Here is a 26,897-nt window from a genome sequence, read left to right on the forward strand (position 1 = left end):
CTCGTTCTCCTCACTGCATACTGTGCCCGCTTTTTCATTCCTTTTTGTCAGTACCGCTGAAAACCTTTTTCTGTCTCCTTTTGTGCCTCAGTCGAGCTTGTCTTTTGACAGTTGCCACTGCGTAATGTCACATTGTGACCTGCACCCTGTAGATCTCTGTGCTCGTTTCTCCCTTTCTCCCATGTTCTGTGTTCCGTTTCCTCCCTATTTTAGTTACTACGAGCGCAGTAACCTGTGGACTCCCCACACCCACCTCCCACCCCCGTTATCCTCTCACGGGTACAAATGTCACGCCGTGACACCCACTCTCTTTGCCCCCTCCGTCCAGCAGCCCCGTAGGACTAAAGCTGCCCAGCTTGTGACCGAAACACCCCGGAGACTGATGAAATTTTGGGCACTTTGGCCGCCGGAGAGGTTTAGGGGGAAAAGGGGTGCGGCGGCTGCGCCTCCTGGCCGGGGGTTCCAGGTTCCCCGTTCCCGGCTCGTCCTGCGTGACTCCCCCCACCCCCGCACACGAGTGTGGAGCCGCGGAGTGTGAGTAACGATGACGCGACTCACGCGGGACGTTGGAAAGCCAGCGAGTGTCCCCGCCGCCCAACCGCCGCTCCGTCACCGCCCCTCCCGCGCCCGGGGGGCGGCCGCTCCGCCCTTTCTCACGATTTTTGTCCCCGGGCGCGTTCCGTAGCGCGTGCGGCGGCGGGCGGCCGCCCCAGCCCCTCCTCTCTGCGATTGTGCGGGTGAGAAGGGCAGCGGGAAGGGGGGAGCACGGAGGGAGGAGCGCGGCCGCGCGCGCTCGCACGGGACACGCGCACGCCCCCGCCGTTGCTGCTGGTGCCGTCGCCGCGCGCGCGCGCGCCCGCCCGCCCGGCCCCGCTCCGCTCCGCTCCGCTCTGCTCTCAGCGACTCGCAGGCGCCATGGCGGCCGCTCGTAGCGACATGGCGGAGCCGGAGGGGCTGCTTCCCGGCGAGGCGGCGGTCGCCGCCGCGGCGGCCGAGGAGGAGGAGGCCGCCGGGGCTGTGTCCGGGTCCTCGTCGTCGCCTTCGGCCTCGGCGGCGGCCGCGGCGGAGACTGAGTCGCTGTTGCTGCTGAACGGTGAAGCAGAGAGCATGTCGGAGCCGAGCCCGGAGAGCGCCAGCCAGGCCGGGGACGGGGAGGACGAGGACGAGGAGGAGGAAGAAGAGGAAGAGGAGGAGGAGGGCGGCGAGGAGGAGAGCAGCCTGGTGGGGAGCAGCAGCACCAGCAGCGGCTGCTGCAGCGACGAGACCCGCTCGCTGAGCCCCGGCGGCAGCAGCGAGGCCGACGCCAAGGAGGAGCCCAAGGGCCCCCGGGGCAGCCAGGAGGACGGGCTGGGCCGCGGCGGAGGCGGCGGCGGGGGCAGCAGCTCCAGCAGCGTGTCCAGCGGTGGCGACGAGGGCTACGGCACCGGCGGCGGCGGCGGCAGCAGCAGCGGCAGCAGCAGCTGCAGCGCCACGTCGGGGGGCCGGCGCGGCAGCCTGGAGATGTCCTCGGACGGGGAGCCCCTCAGCCGCATGGACTCGGAGGACAGGTCAGTGCGCTTCTCGGGCACCCGCCGGTGGCCGTCTTCGCCTCTGCCCTTCGCCCGCCCTTCCCCGGGGAGCAGGGGGTCCCTCGGGTCCGGGGGCTGGCGGGCGCCATGTCCGGTCGCCTCCCCGCCCCGCAGCGCCGGGGGTCTCGCCAGCCCTCCCGCCCCGTCGCAGCGGCCAAGGGGGCCTTTTTCTCCGGGCGCTGGCTGCTCCTCGCCCCTCTCCCGGCCGCGGGGGCTGTCAGGGCGGCGACGCGGGGCAGCCACAGGTTTCTCCGGCCAACTTGCGCCGGGCGGGGCGGGCGGCGGCCTGCGGCGATGCGGCGGGCCCTGCGCCCCCGCCGCGGCTTCTGCTTCTCCGCGCGCCCTCCGAAAGCTTGTGCGCTGCTTTTGGGTCGAGGTACGCAGCCCCCGGCTTGGCACCGGGCGGCAGGCGGCGTGGGGGCTGCTGGAGCTGCAGCCATCACCGTTAGGCGTCTGATGGAGAGCCCCGGAATGGCCCCCGCTGCCATCTGAGCACAGGGCGCTGCCTGTTCAGATGTCGATATTTGGTTACCGCTCTCCCCAAAAGCTGATTTTTTTTTCAGATGATGCTTTTGGGGTTCTTTAGGGTTGTATCTTGCACTAACCGACATGCAGGGTGTACCAGAGCTTCAGGATGGGAGGTCATCCATGGATGTGGTTTTACCTGCACCAAGATCTCCGCACTAGAGGCAGAAAGCTCTTAAAATACTAGGGGAAAGAAAAATCTTGTTTGCTAAAATAAAAAGGAGACCAGCATTTCCATATTAGTTGTGTGCAGGTAATAAGCATGCACAGTATTAAGCGAGGCTCAGTGAATTGAGGCTCAAAGTCTTTTTTGGATGGGTTCTATAATAGCAATTGTAAAGATGGTTTCTTAGGTTTTTCTGTGTTAAAGGTGCGTCTCTCATTTGACTGAGGCTTTAGCTTGATTTTTGTGGAAAGGCACAACCAAATTCTCACACATGGTTGAATTCTGCCTTTCAGGTTTAGTTTAGCTTACTAAGTCAAGCGTTTCAGAGAAGGTGGTTTATGCAGTAGCTTTCTTGGATGTTGTGTGTAGCAGTTTAGCTGACAAACGGAAAATAGGATGAAAAATGGACATAAGAGCGGCCTTAAAATGCTGTAGGTCCCTTTGCTAATTAGTACTTTAAAACAGTTTAAGAAACTTGTGCGATCTTTTTGTTTCAGTTTAGCTTTAAAAAGTCTTTAACTTCCCTGTTAGAGTTACAGTTCAGTAACAACTACAGTTTTGTTTGTACTTTCTTAAGATGGTTTCATTGTTAAGTGTGAAGGATTATGTGGTTTGGTCTAGAAATGTACTTTGAATATATATTAGATCAAATTCTGTGTAGCTATACAGATATCCGTATTCCACAAGTGTGGCATCACTAGATCTAACCTTAAGTGTTAAAAACATTTTCTTTCTTCCATACTTGCGCAAGATGGAAAGGAGGGCTGGGTACTGAGGTTTTGTTTGGTTTGTTTTTTTCAAAAACTGAGATTTCATGTGAAATCACAGAAGTATGGAAATAGACTTCTGGAAATAGGTTCATAATGGAGTTCTAAGATAATAGTTTATTGTTTTTCATAGAATTAAAATCAATCTGGTCTTGATCTTATCTGAGTGCATGTCAATTTGTGGGTTTGGGAAATAACAGAAATAACTTGCAGGGTTCTTGTGGAAGCACAGTGTCATTTTGTCTTGCTTGTGCGCTGTGGAGCTAGTGTGCTGCTTTCTCTGTCATTGTTCTCATGGTTGTCTTGCTATAGTCACACAGTTGAATCTATGTGTTTACTCATTGTTGCTCCTTTCCAGTACCATTGGTACAGACTCAGTTGCAGGAGTGAGACTCTGCATTTAGTGTTTGAAATAAGGGCTGTGCCTTGGTTTTAATCTTTTCAAAGTTTTATCTTGAACTGCCAGGCTGAAAACTTGAGTTGTTAAGTGTAGATTTTGTGCTGTAATTTTAAAGCCTGCTTGTTGAGTTGGGTAGGAAAACAGCAATGCTACCAAGAGTGCCATTTGTTATTCCTTGGGATGGAAAATTTCATTTTGTTTGCACTCCTTCCTGCACCATGGTAGAATGCTTTATTATTTTTGCCACATGTAGTCTAGCAAGTCACTTGCTTGACCTAGTGGTCCAAATGATTACTGCTGCTTGGAAGCCAGCAACAACATAATCTTGTGTGTTTTAGATGATCAGACAGACAAGGAGAGTGTTGCAAAAGGTAGGGGATGTGTCGAAGAGCTGGAGTGTGTGAGGTGAGATGGTGAAATAGCAGGTGGGAGCAGTTTAGACTTAAAAGTGAAGGTACTGGTTTATGATAATATTTTAAAATCTTTAAAGAATTAATCATTCAATGATTTTGTCACCTTTGCATTAAAATGTAAGCTTTGTAACTATTAGAAAAGGCTATTGTATCTATTAAGTGACATTTCATATGAAAGAGTATATTGTACAGTACTTAATGACCTTTGTTGACTACCTGTGTCTCTGAAGTCCTAAGAAACTTCACCTCACAGTATGTTGTAGAGTATGATTACCCAAGGGAGGAAAAAGAGAAAAGGAAAGAGAGAAAATGAACTAACATGCTTGAATTTACAGTCCCTGTGTTAAGAGGAAGCTGATAGAAGGGTATACTTGATAAAGATTCTCTGCTGTAGGCAGGTTTGGTAACATTTAGAACATGCCCCTAGGCTTGGGATTTTTTCTCTTGTTTCCTCTTTAGAAAATTTGAATAAATAAGAGGGTGTGGTGAGAGGGCCTGAATTCCATGAGTGATCAAATTCCTGTTTCTCTGTGTACAGTTTTTATCATTTTCCACAATGATCTATGTGTTCTTTCTTTGATTTTTAGTTTAGCAATATCAAACTACAAATAAAACAGCTGAGAAATCTTACATATGATCAAAATATAACTAACTGCTGTTGGGCAACTTCTCTTACTAATGTTTTGAACGTATTTTGAGAGTATCTGCTAATAGAATAAATAATTTGAGGCATTACTGTAGGAAATTTGTTAGTATTTAGTACAACACAGGAAACAGTTATAATGATGAATATCGGTGCCCTGAAACTTATGGTAAATTTTAACCAGCTATTTCCATGCACATAGACAGACTTGTTAAAAAAATATTTATCTTCTTATTGCACCCCCTTTCCCCCCGCCCCTCCCCCGCCCCGCAACCCCCGTAAACCAAAAAACAACCCCCAAACTGATGCCTAGGATAACCAGGTGGCATTTTCAGCTCAGTGGTATTAGTCACGAGAGTTGAGAGCAGTAATTGTGGGACTAGTAAGCATCTCGTTGATCTGTAATCATTCTAGGTTTTTCATGGGTATTAAGTTCCCACTACTGTACTGAAGTTTGTCCATGACTTGAGCAGGCTCAGATCAACTGGCTCAGTAATAATAGGCTGCATGCGAGTGCTTATAATTTTCTTTTGCCTTTCCCTAACTTCAGACATGTTCTGAAAGAATGAATGTGTTTCTCCAGAGTTCTCTAGAACAGCTAGTCTGATTACAATGCTGAGAAACATTTGATATGACTTGAAAAGAAAAAATAGCGGTTCCGTTAACTATGAGCAGAGTCACAGAGTTTAGCATTATGCCACAGGTAGTGAAGCTAGACCTAAGCAGATGCGTGGATTTGTGTATAAATCAGCTGATCTGAATGCAGTGAAGATGCATCTGCAGCTCCCTGATGTCTTATTACTAAACTACAATATTTACTTACAAACACTTAGTGTTAGATTACTTAAATCATTTAAATATTGTTTACTAGAAGTATATTTAAATCTGAAATAGTTTCATGATCAGATTTTTGTTTGATTTAGAGAACGCTGGTAGATCTAGCAATTGTAATAACATCTTTAGCAGAAATATGAGTTGTAAAGCTATATGAAGGGCTTTTTTGTGTACCCTTGGGAATTTGTCTTGCATCTTTGTGCTCTCACCCAGACATCACCCCTGGTATTCCATTTATACATAGTCTTTACCCTTTTTTTACCAGTTTATCCTTTGCTCTCTCCTCTACTGACTAGGCAAGGAGCAATGAAAAAAAAAAAAAAAAGTTTTAGCTGGAGGTATCAGCTGTATTTGCTGAATGATATGTAAGTGCTGACTGACTAGGTGATAGACCAAATGCAACAGGTTGTCATTGGACCTATGTAGCAATCTTTCCCTCAGGCACAGCACTAATTAGTGTCCATCTTTTTTTCACTAAGCAGGCAATTTTCATGCAACTTGTAAGGCTTTCTTTTTCTTTTATTTTCTTTTCTCTTGCTCTCTTCTTTGTTTTTATCCTTTTCACATTTACTGTTATTCACCAACGGAATGTTATTGCGAGAGATTGAGTCAAGACTTGTAGAATACTTCTAGAAATGTTATTCTGTTCCTCTGTAATAGGCAAGCAGTTTTGAAAACAGATGTTTCAGATAAGTCTTTTTCAATAATCAACCTTTTTGTGCTGCAGATTGTGAGGTTTGTTCATTTTGTCAAGTGAAATAATGCAGTATGAAACTAACAGGTTGAAAGCAAAGAGATTTATACTTGAAAAACCCAGGATCTAGTCTGAGTTTTTTTAATCTCTTTGAAAATTAAGGCCTTCTCAACCACTAGTATATATGCTGATTTGAAAATGTTATTTAAAGGTTTAAATATAATCTTTATCTAGTTTTTAAACTTTTAAAAGTGAAGCATTTTCACGACCGACTAGGCATTTACATGTGACTTGTATGAGTGATATTATGAAGGCAAAATAGTAAATTTGAAATATAATCAGGAAGGCATATGGTACTAATACGTATGCTTCATATATCCATGTGACCAGATTAAGAAGTGCTTCAGGGCTCTCTTTCCTGCATAGTCTCACTTGTTCCAATCCAGGAAGTGAAGAATCATTCATTAGCACTCATGGCAAGATGGTTAAGTCGTTACATTTTTTTGAGAGTGTGTGTAATATCGATGTGTTAGAGTACACTATATAAGATTACCTGAGTTTCCAAAATTCTGCTAAAAATTATAGTTTCAGCATTTCTGACTGAATTTTTTGTTGCTGTTGTTATTTGCTTTCAAATTGCAAAATAAACCCCTTGTTTCTGTAATGGTTATGTTCAGGCCGTTCTGGCACTGAGAAAAATAGCTTTTGATGGGAAGACAAAACAGCCCAGATATTTTGTATGGTGAGTATCTTTATTACTAAAGCTGTTGGTTGGTATAATTGAGTGGTTAACATGAGGTCTTTTTGTGAACTAGATGAAAGAGCTTGATATAATGAGCTGTTATAGTTATTTTATTAAGATGTAAATATACTTCATAGAATTTGAGAAAGACATTTTCCTATTCAATGTAAGAGATAAATGGTGTTGCTTTTATGTTGGATTTGTATATCCACACAGGTCTATGTGCATTTGGTTCAAGTTTGTGACATCATTAAGTCTGATAACTTCTGAATATGAGGTTCGGTCCTTTCAGGGAATTTCCTAGGCAGTAGCGGAAAGAACTGTCTTGGTCTCTTCCCCCCCCACCTTTCTGTGTGTGGTGGTGTTTTTGTTTGTTTTTTGTTGTTTGTTTTTTGTTGGTTGGTTTGGCTTGTTTTTGTTCCCCCCCCCCCCCCTTGGTGTTGTATGTGTTTTTTGTTTTTTGGTTGGTTGGTTGGTTGGTTTTTTGTGGTGTTCTTCCCCCCCGCCCGCCCCTCCACTTACCAGTTAGGCTAAACTGGAAGTTATGTGTAGCCTGAACATCCATTTGGCAGAAATGTGACATACTCATTTCTGGACTTGATCACAAATAAACCATTTTGGATGATGCAGTAGAAATGTTCTACCACAGCCACTCAAATCTGCACAGCTTTCCAGTAGCTTAGTACATTTATGTGTTTTTTGAAAAAAGCCATCCAATAGAGAACAATGGTTGGGGAATGAGCAGTATGCAGAGGTACCATGAAGACAGCAGTATGGAAGCACACCTAGAACCCATTGCACTGGAGTACTTGTAGAGCAGTCTGTTATTGGGTAGGAAAGTGGGGACATGGCATAGAAGGGTGCAGACAGAGCATTTGACATGGAAATATTCTATTCCCATTTGCTTGTGGCAAGGTGAGATACACACAGAAAACTTTTGGTATGGCAAGGACTAAGATGTCTAAGAGCCTGAGGAAGAAACAAGAGCTTAACCCAGAGGAAGTGAAAAATGGGTCTCTTCTGTAAACGAGCTGAGTAATTGCAGGAAATCTTTGAAACAGGTGGGATGGTAATATCCAGTTAATTTGTGCAGGAGAAGGGAGCAGAAGTGAGTAAGGAACTCCTTTGTGTGAACAGTGAGTTTTTTTCCACTCTCCCAGTTGCTATTTGGTGGTATGACTTGCAGAAAAACAAAAGTGATAGTTTTGGAAGATTGTTTGGCTTGTTTTGTTATCTATCTATATAAGCGGTTCCCTTTTATAACTTCATATGTGTCCTGTCTGGAGTTGTTAGTATTTAAAATATGAATATGTTTAAATTTGTTTTGGAAAATAAAATACAAAGATTCCATTTTATATTTGTTGTTTTTTTTGGCATTTTTTAATGTGCTAAGATAGTGTTTACAAATCTCAAATAATGATTTTCAAAACTAAAAAACAATAAATAATTGGGGGAAAAAATTGAAGCCTGCCTCTCAATATACATTTTTCCCTTCATGGTGGCAAATTGCAAAAAAAACCCCAACCCTAACCACCACCAACAAAAACCCCAAGCCACAACAACCGACCAAAAAACAATGGACCCCCAAAACCAAATCAAAAATCCCAAAAGACCTGGGATTTATTTTTCTATATCTGTTTGTTTGTGTGTTTGTTGTTTTTTTTTTTTTTTTTTGCTATACTAGAGTTTGAGATAAATATCTTTTGCTAAACTTCTGTTGCTGAAGTTTAATGAGTACTTTCTTTAGTAGAGGGTTACTTAAGGTATATGCAAAGAGATTGAATAATGATAGAAAAGCAGATTTGTTGTGACCTTGAAAGTCCTGTTGTCGACTTGATGCACTGTAGTAGAGTGCTGTGATTCAATAGTTTGTGTAGTGTCAGAGGATGTAATAAAGGCTTGTTAAAGAAAAGGTTATCGGCACGTATAGTAGTAGTCTAATTTATTAAATATACTTTACCTAAATAAGAGTATAGCATAAAGAATCTGCACTTGTTGTTAATGTTGTTCAGTACAGCATGTTGTACAAATTACTAGTTCCCCTGTAAAATTGCAGTGAAGTCTTTATTTTTATTATTATACTTTATTGTGCTCTAATCATAACTTAGACTACAAATCTTAAGAAAATAAAAATCTTAAGGGTGCAAAGAAATTATTTTCATTATAGAACACAGTAAACAGAGAAACTTTTTTAAAAAAGTTGGAATAAAGCTATGTTTGGTATGTCTTTAAGTATACTTCCTTAGGCTAACTTGCATGCCAAATTGTAGATCAGACAATTTGTACAAGTAAACATGGTGGTAACTGAAACCGGAGGGTTTTTTAGGCTTTAGGAGTTTTGTGTCTGGTTTTGGTCATTTTGTCTTCTGCTCGTTTTCAGAGTTTTGTGTTGCAGGCATGGGGGAAAGCATCCTAAGGATGGGATAATGGAAGGATAGTAGTTACAGGGGGTGAAATTTCATTGACCTTGTGCCTGAAGGCTGTTAACTTCCAGTGCTGATTAGACTACTTCATACTCATTATGGTTCTCAGAATGGAAGGCATGGTGAAAAAAAACAAAAAACAAAACAAAACAAAAAAAAAAAAAACAAACCCCAGTTCTTTAACGACTAAATGTGTTTGTGTTTCTTTTGTGTTGATCTTAAGCTGTGCTAGTAAATGTACTGTTATATCAGTAAAGGTTGAAAATTATCAGCCACTTGTTGCTCTTCCTAACTTTCCAAGGAGATGATCAAGTTTAAGATAATGTGGTTCCCAGAAATGAAAGTGAGTTTTATTTGTATCTTCAAGGCAGAACCACTTACAGTTTCTTGATTTGTGTAATCCTTTTGCATATGTAGTCTTCGTGCTGTCATGAGTTATGCATGTTTTACCTGCTCTGCTCTCTCACTGCTCTTCTAATATTGTGGTATTCCAAGTTTCTTTCTTGTGTTACCTATTCTTCTGTATGCTACAAATCCCTGATAACCTAAGTTTGTTATGTAAATATTATGAGCCCAAATATTGTAGGGCTAACAATCTAAATAATCAAAATAAGTGATCCAGGAGAGTGGAAACAGCTCTAGAGAGGTGGTGATTCATTACACAGTTTCTCAGTCTTGTTTTGTTTCCTGTGCATGTTTGTTATTTTAAGTTCCTAAGATTTCTCTATCTTGAAGAGCTTTTCTATCTTCCCCTGGTTTTGTAGTATGACTCTGAAGTGTTTCCAGTGTTGCTCCCTTTTCTAGGTAGTTATACCTAATCTAGACATAGCTTTACTCTAACATAAGTTGCTGCTTCAAAAATAATTTCACAAGAAGGGTTTTTTTTGTTATCACTTGTCATGCTGTATAAAATTCTGCCTTGACTATTCTGTTTGCCACTACATTGATTTCTTTGTAGTCATATAACGATACAGATTTTCCATAAAGAGTTTTGCAGACTCGTTCTTAAGATTGATTTATGAATGCTTTGACTCTTGTTCATTTTGAGAAGTCTTTGTTAGAATAACTTAATCTGTGTAAAGCATAGGTTTGATTAAAAAAAAAAAGTCTTAAGTGATTCAGAAGCACAGGTGCTTCCAAGTGAGCAAATACTCTCTTGGATCGTGTAGTCCTGGGAATCGTGCCTTTTTCCTTTATCTAGAAGTTTCCTTAGTGTTGCTTTTACTTATTTAAAGGTGTCAAGAACTTGAAGGTGCTTCTGGAAAATGCTAGACCACCAAACGCTGCTATTTTCCTTCTCTATCCCTCTTAACTTTTTAGTATTATATCTATTACTTGCTAGGTTAGTTCTCCCTCACTTTCACAAAATGACTTTGCTGACATATGCGATTTTTGTTTATCCTACATTTCCTCCCTTGCCTCTGAAGAGCCATGGAGTCAGTTGTGTTGCCAGATATCAGAGACCTATGTGGATAGGAGCTGCAAGAGCAGATGTAAACAGAGGTACTGCCTCTAGAACACAGTCATTGACTTTCACTTTATGTAGTTCTGGCGTACTGTTTTGATCCAGGTATTCTAATTTCTTGTTGCCACATAATTTATCTTTCTCTTTGGCAGCCATTTAGTGTTCTGCAAATTATTTTTGTTCTGGTTTTGTTTTGATGGTGGTTTATACACATACCCTTTTTTCTCAGTGGTGGTAGATTTTCCTGAATTCAGAAACTGATCATTATCAGTTATTAAATTATTTTGAATGCATCCTATTTAGATTAAAGGCAAATGGCTTTCTCAGGAAAAATCGTAAAACCAACCAAACAAAACACCCCCACACGCCCCCCCGCTTAGAAATGCGAGTAGCTGAAGTTCTTTTTTTGTCTACTTTGATTCTGTTTAGATGAAAAGAAACTTTAGGAGCTCTGAAGCATTATGGCATTTCCATGTCATAGTCAAACTACCTCCGTTAAAATAAGGCAAACTGGTTTGCTTGTGGAACATAGGTGTTTGATTTGGGGAATTAAATGGATAGATCATGAAAATTTAGTAGTATGAGTGTGTCTGTTACCAATGGATTTGCATCATGAAATACCAAATTCACCAAAGACCAGGAGAGGAACAAAAATGATCAGACAAATGTTAAACTTTTCTACTCTGTTCCTGGCTCATAGTAGTTGCTGATGTTTCATGAACTCTTCATTTTCCTTTGGATCTGTTTTAATTTCACTTTTAAATCATTTGAAGAACTAAAGCAAAGATTAATTTAAATCTGCTTGGACACCTGTATATAGTTGCCTTGAGCACTGCATTTTATTGCATGCTGGTACTCTGATGCACATGTTCTGGCAGTAACCCATAAAGAGGTTGGCATTAAATTTTGCTTAATATTTAACTTTTGCTGACCTTCAATAAATATAAATACAAATACATATGAGTGTATTCTTCTTCTCCTTTCATTTAGGAGCCAATATAGCAATTTCTGTTATTAAACAGTTGTATCAAGTTCAGTTGTACCATTGAAATTGTTAGCTTTTAGAAACGGCATTTGTCCTAAATCAGCTTTTAACAGCTTTGGTCTGCAGTTCCCATTTCTGAGTGGATGTAAAAAAGTTAAAGTTAATAATGTGATGCTCTTTGGAGAAGATAGTGTCTCTCCCATGTTTGGAAGTAATAGAGATTATATAAAAAAAGATACATAAGATTCCAGGGGTGGATGGAGGAGCTTTCTATCAAATATTTGAGCTCAGGGTTGATAATTTGATAATTTCCAAGCTTTGTGAGGATTTATCTTCGCTTGACCATTGATTGCATTAGGAAGTAGTGAGTGTAAATCAATTTGAATTTGGTGGCGTCAAAAAACTGTACAACTGCCAGGTGGCCTGTTGTTTTTGTGGAGCTAGTCCATTGGACAGAGCTATACACCAGATTTTTCTACTCTTTGTCTTGGAATGGAATAGCAAATAGAGTAATGGGGAAACTTACGAAGTTTTTGTTTTCACTCCTTTTCCTAGGGAAATAAAAATAAGGAGGTGTTGAGGTATGTCACTATGCCTGTCATTATTATTATTTTTTTCCTCTTTCAAGTTTTATTATTTTTTGATTTGGTGTTTAAAATTGAATGATTGTGATTGCTCTTTGTTTTATTTTGGGATTAGTACCTAGTTGTGGTTTGGTCTTCCATGTTGTAAAAGCTTTCCTGTTGTATTCTAGCTTTTAACCCTTGAAGTTGCTGTAATAAACGACTGTCATTTACAGTGTTTCCATTATTCTCAGTTTGTTTTATCTGAGTGTTACCATTCAGCTTTCTTTCTCAAGCTCCCCTCATATGGGTTGGAACTTGTAGCTGAAGCTTCATGCAGAAATGACAGGGTATTTAACTGACTGGTAAAAACTAAAGAAACTAGCAGGGTATTTTTTTAATCCTTAAAATATTCAGCTACTTCCAGTGAGGTTTGTAGTATTTAGCTTCTTGAATGGTAATTATGCTTTTCATCTAGTGGGAGGCAATCTTCTGTGGATTTGATGATTTATGACTGGATTATTACTGTATACTTTAGAATAAACTATTTCTGAAGATTCCTCTCTTGCTTTAGGGTAGTGTACAGCTTGATGGCTAATCAGTAGTGTTGGTTTTAGCAACTCTGCAATGTGTGTTCGCTGAAATCTCTGCTTGTTTTTAATTTGATGCATTACAAGATGAGGTTAGTTATTATAGGATCTGTCACAGTTGTTTCCTTTGGTGTTAGCTGAAATCAGCTGGGTCCTTTCCTTACCTACAGAATATCTGGGAACTAGAAGCTAAGCATTCTCAGTGGAGGTACTGTAACTCTGAAATGAGCTCCTGTTGATCAGACTGAAGTAGTGCCTATTGACCCTCAAGGGCATGGTATAAGGCCCATCTGTTAGGTCTGAATTTTGCCTGAGGGAGGGTTACTTCAGTTAAGGTCTAGAGGGAGTATGTTTAGGAGACATTAGAAGTATAATAGCAAATAGATTGGGCTTTTGTGCATGTGTTCGGTGCCTGGCTCTACTGTTCCTTCCAACTGGACAGTTGCTAATGGGGGTTCATGGAAAAGAAAAATGAAATTGTGTTGTTCTTATTTTGCTTTTGTTAATATTCCTTCTAGATAACAAAAAAGAGAACTAAAAATTTGGTTGGCCTTCCTTTCATTAATTTAAATGGAAGGGATTACTTGCAGTAGTGAGGAAATCAGTCTCCTTGGAGAGCCAAGTGTGTGTCAGGAATGATGGGGGGTACACTATTTCCTTTAATACATTAAATCACGGGCTTGTTACGTTTTCATTCACATTTAACTGTATACAACAATTAGTGCCCAGATGCACACATGGTAAAATAAATGGTTTGAAATTTGTACATTTTAAATTGAGACTAGTTTGGATTTTTTTTCCTTCCTTTTATAAAAGATTCATGTTTATATGACTCCCAACAATGGCTTAATTTTGTTCAGATCCTTAAAGGAAAGTAATAATCTGGGACTTAAAATTGTTTGTAAACTTTTTTTTTTCTCTATAAAGTGAAAATTACTTGCAACATCTTGTAAGTTTTTAGCTATTATTTTTATGTTTAAGTTTCAGGGTTGTTTGGACTGGGTTTAACCAGCTATATGCATTTGGTTTACATGCACAAATAGTTTGTGCAGGCACTAACCTTTTAACATAAAAGCGATGCTAAAAAAAATCTTGATCTTCTTAATTTTAAATATATATTATTTCCAGTTACAGGTAAAGTAGGTACAGGTAAAAATAAGACTTGAAACAGTGCCTTTGAGGTACTGATTTCCCTAAGCTTGTGTTAATGTTTTTGCTTAACGAACATACTTCAGATGTGAGTATCATTTCCAAGCTGTTGATCTTTTGGTAGAGGGAAAAATTGCAGGAGGAGGGAAAAAGGTCTGTCTCTTCTGAGAATATTTTGTGTTTCCAGTTCTACTTTGCTGCATTTGGAAGGCATTGTTTGCCGGTGTTTGCAGATTTGGTAAAATGAGGTGTGGGCTCTGTGAGGTATTTTAGAAAGGCATTCAGTTCTTGCCTCTAGGGCTGTGATTTTTTTTTTTTCTTTTTTTCTTTTTACTTCAAATTGATTCTGGTGCTGGGATTAGGATGAAAGTAGGGATAACATAAGCTCGAAGACTATGTTGTGCTTGCTGTAACAGTTTTAAATTTTAGTAATTAGTCGGTCTTTTGAATGGTGCTTCTTAAAAACAGCTATTGTGTATGCAGGCTCTCTCCAGCAGTGACTGTTTTTGATGCTCTATTGTTTGGGATGACCCCTGAGTTGAACTCTCTGAAACTCAAATGTCTAATGTTCTTCATCAGGCTATGGTCTATAGATCCATTACAATGGAGCTGTAGCCTGCTTACAGCTTGGGAGCAAACCCAGACCTGTCTGTCACTAGCAATAGGGGAATGCCACAAGCGCTTAAGTTCTGCTCGTGTCATTCTGCTTTGATAGTGGCAGTCAGGATTTAAACAGATCTCCTGGTTGGGGAAAGAGGGCTTAGAAAAAGACAGAAAAACTTAATTTCACTTATATAGGAAAAAAATTATTTCAACGGTTTTGTTTTGTTATGAGTAGTTTGCCAGAATATCTGTTTTCCTTACTTTGTTATAATGTGTAACAAAGAGGAGAAAAATATTACTTTCCCACTTACAGACTGTGTGGATTTCAGATGAGAAAGCAGAAGGATGTAATTTCCATTACTACATTCCCTTTGTTGAGGAGCTTTTCCCTCTCTAGGATCATCTCAAGCAGATAGAAATTCAGATTAGATTGAAAAGCCCCATTCATAGATATACAGACACTCTTTTGGTAGTCTAGCCCTTCTTGGGTGGAATTGATGTGCTTCTACTCCTTTGGTCAGGAAGAGACTCATGTGGACTAGATAGGATGGTGGGGTGTATCCATGCTTGTATGTCCTGCCCTTGTACCCTTTCTGAAATCCCAAAAAACAAAAGAAGTCTTCCCAAGTCAGTGTCTTCTCTGATGCTACAAACTTTCCTATGAAAAGCTTCCTGGTATTTTCTCAGTATGTGGAAGACTAGAGAAAGTGTACACATTCTTGAGCTGCACAGGGGACTATGACAAAGAGGAAGGTGGTTGCTGGTCTTTCACACATTCTCTTTGCAGCCTTTACCTTTTTCCTGGGTGACCCGTACCTCCTCTTAGTTGGAAGTTTGTTTATCCTTGCTTCTGGGGTTTTTCAGAATGAGACTCATGTTGGTGGATGTAGAAACTCTGACTGCAAATATTTTGGAAATTTGAGCTCCTACTTTAAGTACTGTATTTTGGTACTTTTCAATTGTGACAAAGTTATGGCTACTTATCCACGTTAAATGGTCTGAGGCAGCTGTTGCATAAGTGCTGTATCTGCAGTGCTTTGCCATCCTTGGTTAAGCAACTTCCTGTTGGAACCACTGATCTGTGTAACATTACTGTGTGCGACAGAAGTGGTCAGGCTCTGTGCCATGTTGTATGCATTCAAACCTACCTCTAAGTATTGATTTTGAGAAGACTGCGTTTGGATAACTCACTCAGGTGTGTGGGAGGTCACATTTAATTATTTATTCAATTTTCCTATCATCATGTTGGTAAACTTTGCTTTCATAACACAACTTTACAGATTTTTACTTTTGGGAATAATTTTTGGCTTAGGTATTAGCTGAGGAATGGAGAGATGTCATACCCCTAGTTGCATCTATTGTGGGTCTGGCATGATGGAAAAATTGGGTTTGCTTGCAACATATTTTACGCTTAGAGCTTCTGACTATATCTATAGGCTTCTCTTGGCCATTTTTATTTGCTAGTCATGGATTGTGAGCTTATATGTCCTGAAAGGAACCAAGGCTACTTAGAAAGGGGAGTGGGAGGGAAGAGGAAGGTAAGGAGGGATCCTGCGGAGCTATGTGTATTCAGGGTATAGAAAAAGAAAGAAAATAAAATAGTGGGCACGTGGAAAAATGCTGTGTAGTGGCAAGAAGCCTGCATGACTTTCATGGGTAGAAGCCATACCTTGTAAATTGCTACATCTTTTTTGAAATTGAGTGTGGGGGGGAAGCATGTGGCATTTGTATAGCATTTAGGGAGTATGCATTTGATCTACTTTTATTAAAGCAAAAAGCCATTGAGAAGTTCTTTAAAACTTTAACTTGGAAAACAAAGGCCTACGAATAATAGCTTTAATAATAGGTTTGTTTTTTATTTATAAGTATATTTAATAATAATAGCTTTAATAGTATGAATAATCAGCTTTAATAATAGGAGAAAACTGGCTGGTTGCAAGTTTTTCAAGGGATCTGCACTTGAGATATGATAGTCAGCGTTTTCATAAATGTTACCTTGCTGATTATCTCTTAGATCAGAACTCACTTGTGAAGCCACATTGCTTGGGGTAGTTAAAACTAAAGCTTAACATATTGGTAAAGGGAATCTGTGATTTTGAGTAAGGCAAAGCGTTTTTTATTTTATAAATGCAGTGGAATCCACATGAGAGGTGAGGGATGGAAATCTAAACAAGGCAAATATCTGTGAATTCCAAATCTATCACAGGAAAAAAATGGTAGCACAGTAGTGATTGAAAAAGAGAAGCTAAGTGAAAGCTTTTAGAGCAACAGAGCAAACATGCTAATGTTTGCTAATGCATCTTCAAGATTTTAATAATGACAGTTATTGTTTCATCCTGTTCAAAATGTGTAATAGAACAATAATGGGTGTGTAAACAGTGGTGGTCAAAAATACGAAACAGCACCTGTACCTTTAAAAGCAGAATGTTTTAGCACAAAAATTATGTGCAAGAGGTGGGGGGAAAAAAGGGGTATGATATTAATACAACTTAGAAAGTTGTAAATATTATGTAGAGCTGAATAGGAAGTGATTATTTTCTTTCAAGTAATGTAGTCGGATTTTTTTCCCTTGCATTTTGCTCAGAAGAATATATATAGACACCTATGCAAAAATTACTGCTGCATACTGGGCTGTATTAGCAAAAATGTATCTGTGTGGCCAGTAGAAGTGATACCTCAACTCTGCTTGGCACTATTAAGACTGTCTGGATTACTGTGTCCAGTTTGGGGCTCATCCCAGATACATACTGCAGAGGATCTGGTAGAGGGTCTGTGAGGTGATTAGAAGACTCAAGCAAATGCTATACATGTAGAGGCTGAGATAATGGATTTCTTCAGTTTGAGGATAAGAAGGGCAGGGTTATTGCTCTTTTCACTGACCTGATAGGGAGGTTTAGCAAAGGAGGAGTCAGAGTCATCTCAGCCCTACAGCTTCCAAGGATGAGAGGCAACAGGCAGAAGTTGCAACAGTGGAAATTTTGATGTTGGGAAACTTCCCCTCCCCCACAATGAAGTTAATCAAACATTGGGAAAATTGTTCAGAAAGGCAGCAGAAAATCCAGACTTCAAAAACGTCTGTTAACAATTAAATTGGACAAGACCACAAGCAATCTGGTCTCACATGCTCCTGTTTGGGCAGGAGATTTGACCACCTGAGGTCATTTCAAAGATGAGCTGTACTGTAATGCTGCGGGTTTGTGGAAGACAAAAACATGAAGGTCCTAAAAGGCAGAGAAAACAGGCTCACGAGGTTACAGAAAGTACATCAGTAGCTATTTAATGTTTATCCAGGAAAAATATCCATTTAACTACATGCCTTCTTGCTTATATGTGGAAAGAATACGTACTCTGCAATGTTTTTTTTCTGGTCCAGTTTGATACTCTATTCTGTAATTGCCAAGATACAGAGCAGAACGGCTGATGGGAATGACCCCTGCTGGCCATATCCCTACTACTGCTGGTTTTTGTTTTCTGGTGCTTGTTGTGTGTGGGTTTAAAACAACAATAACAACAACAAACACCAGAACAACAACACCAAAAAGCATTAGTTTAGACCGTGTATGTGATAGACACCATGCTGGAGCAATTTTTCTTCTGGGAAACAAAAATAATGTATGGCTGTTTAATGTAGCTTAAAAATTACTGTAGTAATAATGAGATTTAATTTTCACACAAGTCAGTGATGGGAGAATTTTTCATTCCTCCCTTTTGTTGCTCGTGTCCAGAAGAAGTTATACTGTCAAGTAATAGTAGCTATTTCCTGACTTTTCATTAAGGTGATGAACTGCAATAAACAGTTTGTATAAGAGTTTCTTTTCAACCCGTCTGAATATATTTGAAACAAAGCCCCAAAGAGATAAAATTTTTATTTGCTCTGTTCACATGCAACAAATGGAAACTTTCACTTTTTTTTTTTTTTCTTTTGCAGCATAAGCAGCACTATTATGGACGTAGACAGCACAATTTCCAGTGGGCGTTCAACTCCGGTTATGATGAATGGACAAGGAGTTCCTGCCTCCTCTGCAAAAAGCATTGCTTATAACTGTTGTTGGGACCATTGTCATGCTTGCTTCAGCTCCAGTCCGGATTTGGCAGATCACATTCGCTCCATACATGTGGATGGTCAACGAGGAGGGGTTTGTGTTACTTTTTGTTTTATTCCTCTTTCTGTGTTGCCAATATTTTACTCTTTAATGACAGTAGGAAATTTTATGTTTTGAAGTACTAGTTCCATAGCAAATGGCAACTAAGTTTGGGCCTTCAATAATCTGGTATTAGGCATTCAGCTGTTGTCATTTGCATAGTTCACTTGATTTGGTATTCTGTGTTTTAAATTGAATTCCTAACTTTAAGAATGTAGTAAGTTCTTTTTAATAAATGGTTTGAAGCTATCAGGTTTTTGATAGCTGTGCTTAACTTCTCAACATCCTGAAGCTGTTGGTATATCTTGTAAGTGCTTATACTTGGAATTCATTTTCTTAAAACTATTAGTCTATGCGTTACTGCATATGAACTCAGGTGAAGTCATATCCTCATTATTTTTATGAATGGAATTTCATGAGGTAAAAGATATACAGAATATATAATAGGGATGATGCGAGACTCAGTGATTTCAGAGTACAATGTCTTACCTCAACAGCTCTGTCTGTAGTACTGATGGCAAGTATACCTTCAATATAACTGTATCTAGTATTTTTTTGCCCTTCCCCAACCTCCCAGATTACCTTTGATGCCTGGAATATGTCATGTAAACTACCTTCACACGAAACATGAGCAATCTGTCTGCCTTTGCCACTGTGTGTTGCAGTTCTTTTATTTCTTGGAGGGCCAGTATCAATTCTTAACCTAGAGGGGTCACTATCTTTTGACTTTTTGTTCTGTCACTTCTCCAGAGGTAAAATGTTAAGCCATTATACTTTATCTTGAGTGAATAAGAGACTTAAATAAAGTGTTGATTTGCGTTACCTTAAATAATTTCTTACATAATTGTGTCACTGAGACAGCCATGACTCTGGTTGCATTTAGCTAATGTTTTTTTGTGTGATTGAACTTTAAACCTCATACTTGGTGACTATTTTCATTTCAAGCTCTAAGCAGAAGCATCCGTCCAGTGAGCTGGCTTCTGAGCCACCCATGAGATTATGTCTGTAGTTGACTTCTTAGCATAGGTTTATAAAAGTGTTATATGAATCCTGGATGAAACAATTAAATTGATGAGGTGTATTGGTATCCTGTGAGTGCTCACATAATTGAATATCTGGGTATCTTGATCTCATCCATGACCCCTTTTCATTTCATAAAACGTGAGTGCAAGATTTTTCAGTTTTTTTTTTTTTAATTATATTTCTGTTCACTTACATTCCATGCAACATAATTTGTGGATACTTTTATTTAGAAAATATTAGACTGTATTTGTCTTTCTGAAAGAGGAACTTGTTGGAAACACCGAGTGACTAATAAACTGTTGCATTCAGTTTGCACTTTTTATCTCCCTACTGGAGTTGGTTTATTTTTTGAAAAGTTCTTCAACTTCATGCTGTGGAAGGGGACTGATCTTGGCTGTTTTGTTTCAAGGGGTTGTCTGCCACCTGCTGGCGAGGTGTTCAAGTGGTGTTAGACATAATCTTCCTGTGGTTTTGATTGGTTTTCAGATATTACTCAACTACAACGACTATAAATTTGAAGAAAAGTGGAAGTAGTAATTGCTTGTTGAGAACTTAAAAGCAATGTGATAAACATCTTTGTATGGGAAAATGTGTATTTTCGAGCTAATACTGAGGCAATGGCTCTAAGCCAAGCCAGATAGATCCATTAAGAAGCCAGGAAAGTTTTTTATAAAAGTAATTTTGGATTCAGCCTTTTGACAAGAGTTCCCAAGAAGCCTTGTGTGGACTTCTAGTGGATTGTTGTAAAACCAAGTGCTTATTTTCTAAAGGGATTTGATTTCTACAGTCTGTGACTTCATAGTACTTCTTTGCTCAGTGCCCTGCAGTCTGCAGTTGCTGATGAAAATATTGGGACAGTTATGGAGTTGTTGCAGAGCCAGGAATCTCAGAAATTCCAATTCTGTGGCTTCAGGGAAATCTCAAAACCGACAACCAGCAGACACCAAAGGTTTAGGGTGTTGGGCCTTCTGTGTCAGTAGACATGGATCTGTCACCCAGACATGCAGTTTTCCAGCTTTGCTTTAGTAAGCTGGGTTATCTATATATTATATAGCAAGTACATAGCACTCCTGGGGCTGCTCTTTTGTTCTGAAAATACAGTCTTTTGAAGATTAAGTTTTTTAATCTGCAAAAGAGAACAAGAAACTCAAATCCAATTAGTTTCCTGCAGTTCTGAAAAACAGTATTATGGACAGTACTCTTCCTGGGGACTGTATTTTGCTGCTGCAAATCAGGGCTGTACACCCTTCACACACAGACCTGTTGAGGAAATTCTAATGAGAGGCTTTTTTATTCTCTCAATTATAGATAAATACAATGCGAGGAGAGAGAAAAGCAGCATGAGTAAGTTCTGCTCCCCTTAATGCAGTATTGTGCATGTGACTGATCTGTACACAGGAATCACAAAACACCCATAGACTTTGAATCCTATAAGAAATTGTAACTTTCTTCATCAAGAATTGAGTATAAGGCCTCAACTAGAGGTATCCAGTATTCCATAAGATGAAACTCCGGTATCTAAAGAACTATACTGTAATGAAGAGCTTTTACTTTTTTGTGCTCAAAGAATAAAATTATTACTTGCTCATGAGAGTAAATTATTTAATTTCTCTGTCTGCTACCCAGAAATGTAAATTTGTCGTGTAAAAATGTTCTGTCTCAGTATCTGGTTGATTCAGATATAGAATACAAACACCAACTCTTTACAGTGGATGCTGTGGCTCTTGAGTGTGTTTATCTGCAGGAGCATTTGTTTTTTGATATTTATTCCAGTGACCTGCTTTTTTGAAAACTTGTGGTTGTAATTATTTTTCCTTGGTGAGACAGAAGTGTGTTGCAAAATAAATGGTTACTGTTAAAAATTCTTTGAAGTACTTTGTATTGTGACAGTGAGCTTCTCTGCTAATCTGTTGGGGTTTTTTTTTGGTTGTTGTTACTTTTTTTTTTTTGACTTGTGTAAACTTACCGCATTTTTACTCTATTAGGTGTTTGTTTGCTTGTGGAAAGGTTGCAAAGTATATAATACACCTTCAACAAGTCAAAGTTGGTTGCAGAGGCATATGCTGACACACAGTGGGGACAAACCTTTCAAGGTAAGGTTCATTGTAAGATATATTATCCCTTATTTCAAGAGCAGACCTGTTCATTTTTTCCTGATGTGTTATATTTAATTGAAAAATGCCATCACAGGAGGATTTCTTAAAAAGCATGCAGTGAGCTGAGCCTTCATCTTTGCAATAATTGTGCCCAAAGGTCCTGTTCTGTTATGAAAACACATGAAGATGATAAAATTGTTGTTTCTCTGTCCCTGTTTCTGTTGATCTGTAAATGGTAGGGGAGTCTAAATAGTGCCGAAGTTCAGGTTTTTTGTGCATTTTCCAGTTAAGCTTTTAGACCATAACAATGAGAAATTTTGCCTCATTCTTTATACTTCCACATTAAAATTTGGGTCATGCCTGATGGTGCACATTCTGTGCTTGAATAAGAGCTGGTTTTGTTAACAAAATCCAGTGAAACAGAATCAGTGGCTATTTATGGTTAACCTCTCTGAGAATAATAAGAAAGTCAGGAATGCAGGACCGTTTAGCTGACTGTATATCCTGCATAGTATTTTCTAACTTTCTCTTTCTTTCTCCCCCTAATCTGTACCTGCAATTCTAGGTATAGTAGTGTTTATCATTCCCATATCCACCAATCCGTTATTAATGAGTTGCTTCATCCTCTTATGGATACAGTTGGGGCAGTTCATAGCTGTCAGTCCTGGATCACTTGATGGTAAGTCCCACCCACACTACTTCAGCCTGAAGTTCTTCCATGTAGGATATGAAAATTATTAGGGTTTTTTAAGTTTAGGTAGCATTTTGTGCTTTCTTCTCCCCCAACCCCACCAGGTTTTAGTCACTGTTTCTCCACTTCCCTCTCCTTTCTTTCTTCTCATGTAATAGCTTCTCCTTTTTTTTTTTTTTTTTTTTTTAAAATATATATTTTAAGGCAGATTTATTACTAAAAAATACTGTTACAGTGATGGCTTCTAGAAGTTACTTCTTCTGCACAACTTATAACAGTAGTTGTGACACAAAACTAAACTGAAAACTTAGTAAAAATCGTGTGGTGCAGGTGAAAAAGTTTTTTGATAAAGATCAGACTTTTTTCCGTACTGAACTGTGTAGTTTAGTCTGAAAATTTCTGACTGAGTGAATAACAACAGGAAACTTGCTCTTGAGGTTTTCATAGCCTTTGTTCAAAGGAATAAGGTTGAAAACAGAGTATAAGGGTCATAGATCCCTGAAAGTTTGCAGATATTATTTTTCCAGTGGCTGATCTGATCTTAAGTGTTAATCTCTGTTTTGTTGTGTGTTTTTTTTTTTTTTTTTTTGTAAGTCGTCAAAGGAAATTTGGACCCTAGGTTTTCTCATTTTGGAATCAAATATTTTATATAGCTTAAGATATAATGACAAGCTTTGGTCTTGAAGGAAAGCCCTTCGGTAGGGTAATTGGTATACTTATCTGATCTAGATGAAAGAAACTCAGTTTTAGGGACATTTGGTTTAAAAGAGGTGGGCATAGCTCAGAAATACCAGTACTACTTTTGAGTCTGTCAGACTTACCTAGTGAAGTCAGTAAAAGTTGGCTAGGCTGGTTACAGCTAGAGCCCTAAATTTAAAACAAATAGTTCTGACAATAATAATCTTGTGTTGAATATGTGTAGTTTCACCAGCTCATTTTCTGTACTTTCTGGTCATACTAAGGGAGAGAACAGAAGACAGACTAGGATTGCAGTAGTTAATTGTCATTGCTCAGTGTCACTTCAGTATCTTTTCTTACTGTTGTCTTTGGTCTGTCTTGTTTGCTTTTTTTTTTTTCTCTCTCTCTATTTTTCAATTTCTCTCTCTATTTTTTCAATTTGTTCCTGGGGGATTTAAATGGAGGATAATTGTGGTCTGAATAGAATTTTCTAACATCTTTTGTTCCCCTGTCATTTATGGTGCATATACGCTTAAGGGCTCACATGAGGTAGCCAAGTATGTAAGTCTTTGTGATAGCAACCTATTAATTAAGTAGCCCCCTTTCCTTCTTTTCTTTTACAAGCTTTTGAAATCTACTGTGATACACTTAAGAAAGTGTTGGATATTAGTCTTGATTGGTCTTGGAACAGCAATTATTAATTGTTTTATGGCAGTTATTCAAAACCAGAGCAAACGTTTCCATTTGGTGCATTTTGCTGTTCTTACAAATCTTAATTGCTCACCTTTTAGGAAAAGCCAAACTTTTTCAAGTCAGGGTTAGGTTAAAGATCTCTTATTCTCGATGATTGCTGAAAGCAAAATATCTCCCAAAACCTAAATCACAAATTTCTCTTACTCTATGAGAATATGCTTGAGCATAAAAGGAGTCTGTCATTTGAGAGAACTTGCTGAAAATACCTAGTCATTCAGTGTTGTATTAAAAACAAACAAAAAATGTCAGTATTGTTGAGGAAAGCTGTAAAAGGCAATAATGGAAATAAGATCTGTGTGTGCTGTTGCCTAAAAAACTGCTGTTCAGGGTGTTTTTGAGAAAAGCAAGCAATATTAGCTAGAAGAATGACAATTACAAGAATGGAAAATTTACTTTTGTAAAGGTAAAAGAACACTATAACTGTTTAATGAACAGAGGAGAGCAATAAATAGAAACAAGATTCCTATTCTTTTAGTCAAAATAAGGGACAAAAGTATTTTCTTACATTGAAAGGCAGTTGGGGACTGTCTCAGGCATAAAACTCTCCTTTGCATTAAAACTACTCTAAAGGATATGTCCCTGTTCTGTCACCCTTCTGCTTTTAAGTAGACTCTTTTTATGTAGTTGCCCATTTGAGATTTCATTTTCTATTTTTGTGATACACATGGTGGTGTCTTTTGATTAAAACCTGTATCTGGCTTTAAAGGAGCTGCTGTGCTTTCATATTAGAAGGCCTTTTGTGGGTTTACCTGCCCTTTCTATGCATTCATATAAATTTTGTGACTGTGTAATTTATTTGTCACAGAAATGAACCCACTTCTAAATTACAAAGGCAAAATGTTTCATGTTTTCATAAGTTTCTCCTGTTTGTGTGGTTTAGTGAGTCCCACCTCAGCATCAGTATTGCAATACCTCTGTCACAGAAAAGGTAAATTTTCTTATGAATACCTATTTTTGAGACTTTTTTTATGCTAGCCCCATTTTTATATGGGGCAATTTCCTGGTAGTGTAGGTCCAGCTTAAAAGGAGGAGACATTTTATATCTGAGCCATCTGCTGAACTAAGGAGAGGAAAACAACAACAAAAACAAACCAAACAAAACCAAAATAGATACCCTAGCTTTTTTGGGCAGCATTTAGGACCTTGGTTCCCCTTTGGTCATCAGAATGCTTTTCTGTTTATTCCCTCCCCTTTTTTTCTATGTTTTTAATACTGATGCCCTTGGGTTTCATGTAGACCACATGGATGGATTTTTTGCCCTTTTTTTTTTTTTTTTTTTTTTTTTTTTGAGGACATCATAACTAAGTTTTGTTTTGTTAAACTATCTTTTCCTAGGGTACACACCAATCCCTCTACCAAAGAAGAAGTGTCCATCTAATGAGATATAGTTATCATTCATGGCTGCTGGTTCTCAGTCTCTAGTCAAATACTATTTCTGCAAAGCAGCATGTTTTTCCAATCCTGCTTTTGGTAAGCAGTTCCCTAGTTTTGTCTTTCATATCAAGAGGAACAGGCAGACAAACCATTGTTCCAGACAGCGGTTTTGGTTGAGAACTTACCGACCTTCTTTGGCCCACTGTTAGGTATTTTTGAAGTTATTCCACTCCTCTCAATATCTGAATTTCATTGCTCTTATGCTGCTAGAAGTTTTTGCTTATTGCAGTCTGTTTCTAGACATGCTTTCATTATTTTTGTCACTGTAGACATTAATATATGTATTTTCAGAGCATGTAATTGTTTCTCTGAAGACATTTAGTATGTTATTGTTTATATGACTTTACTTTCAGAGTGGATAGAGGAAAAAAACCTAAACATTCTTTTTTAGTTTTGTTATGACATAATTTTGTGGCTTTTTAGAAACTGGTGGGATGTTGTGCAGTATCACCAACATGGAGAGGTGGTCCTGTTTGAGGGTTCAGCAATTTAAAAACTTTCAGGCTTTCAGAACATGTAGACATGTGGATCTAGAGGAATAATCTGCTGAGTTAGAAAACTGATGCTGGTAACAGTCTTTGGCAAGCAGAGAGAATTTCTTCATTCACTTTAGCTTTCTTGTCCAAACCTTGAATGTTACAAATAATAAGTATTTGAATAGTTAAGCCTTCGTTTTCCAGCATCATTTCTGGTACTCCAAGTACTACTCACCATGCCTTATTGCTTTACAAGGCATTGAAAGTTACTTCAAGACATACCAATGAATTCTTAAAATGTAGTCTAGTGACCAAATACAAGATGTTAGGCATCATGAAAGGGCAAATGGTAGAGTGAGCACAAAACAATGGGAAACTTTATGCAAAATAATTGCATATAGCAATTTTCTCTAAATATAGGACCATATGAGGGTATACTAACAACAGCTTTCCCATACTGATTTCAGTGGCTATGCTCTTAATGTTTAAGATCAGTCACGCAAGATTTGCTCATGTGGGGTAAATGCCTTCAATAACAAGGAGTGACAGTACACAGGTTCATCAGAGGCTTTATTCCTTTGTTTAGAAGGGAAGAAAAAAGTAATAATAAAAATGAAATTGGGTGCTCATACTTCCACTTGTAACTTCCGGAATTCATTAAGAGGTGACTCCATTTGGTAAGACTCTCAGTAGAGTAACAGTTGTTGAAATCTAGAAAACACAGCCAGTCAGCTTCAGTCCTCATTTGGAATTAGTGTCTGTTACTCTTCTGGCAGAATATCTTCTATCCATCAGAGCACCACAGATCCAGATAGAAAATGTAAAGACATTCTGCCTGAACATTTAGGTGATGAGACAATAAGGAGGTTTATCCAGATGTCTAAAATACTGTTAAATTTATCGGGAAAATTACATATTGAATATTCTAAAAATGAGATTTAGTTCTTTTGAATTTAATTGGAAAAGACCCTGTATTGCTAGATATGTTTATCTTGTTTATGTTAAAGTTGCTGCACATTACTGCCCATTAATAATGGTGGGTATGGATACACTGGAGAAATTAATCTTATTATG

At 39.0% G+C, this 26,897-nt stretch overlaps 1 protein-coding gene across 3 annotated transcripts in view; it reads left to right on the top strand.

Moving 5' to 3' along the window:
- Window positions 1-696: 696 nt before the first annotated feature.
- The window catches only part of AEBP2 (AE binding protein 2), a 48,780-nt gene continuing 22,579 nt past the window's right edge, over window positions 697-26,897 (top strand). Inside the window, exons 1-3 of one of the 3 annotated variants that reach the window (XM_065030760.1) lie at window positions 697-1,547; window positions 18,459-18,666; window positions 21,681-21,788. In XM_065030760.1, the coding sequence (XP_064886832.1) occupies window positions 916-1,547; window positions 18,459-18,666; window positions 21,681-21,788 (948 nt within the window). In that variant the 5' untranslated portion in view covers window positions 697-915. The remainder of the gene's footprint in view (window positions 1,548-18,458; window positions 18,667-21,680; window positions 21,789-26,897) is intronic. The other 2 variants (XM_065030747.1, XM_065030753.1) reach the window with 2 other exon arrangements.

Source organism: Columba livia, chromosome 1, assembly GCF_036013475.1.
Source record: "Columba livia isolate bColLiv1 breed racing homer chromosome 1, bColLiv1.pat.W.v2, whole genome shotgun sequence".
Classification (NCBI taxonomy): Eukaryota; Metazoa; Chordata; class Aves; order Columbiformes; family Columbidae; genus Columba; species Columba livia.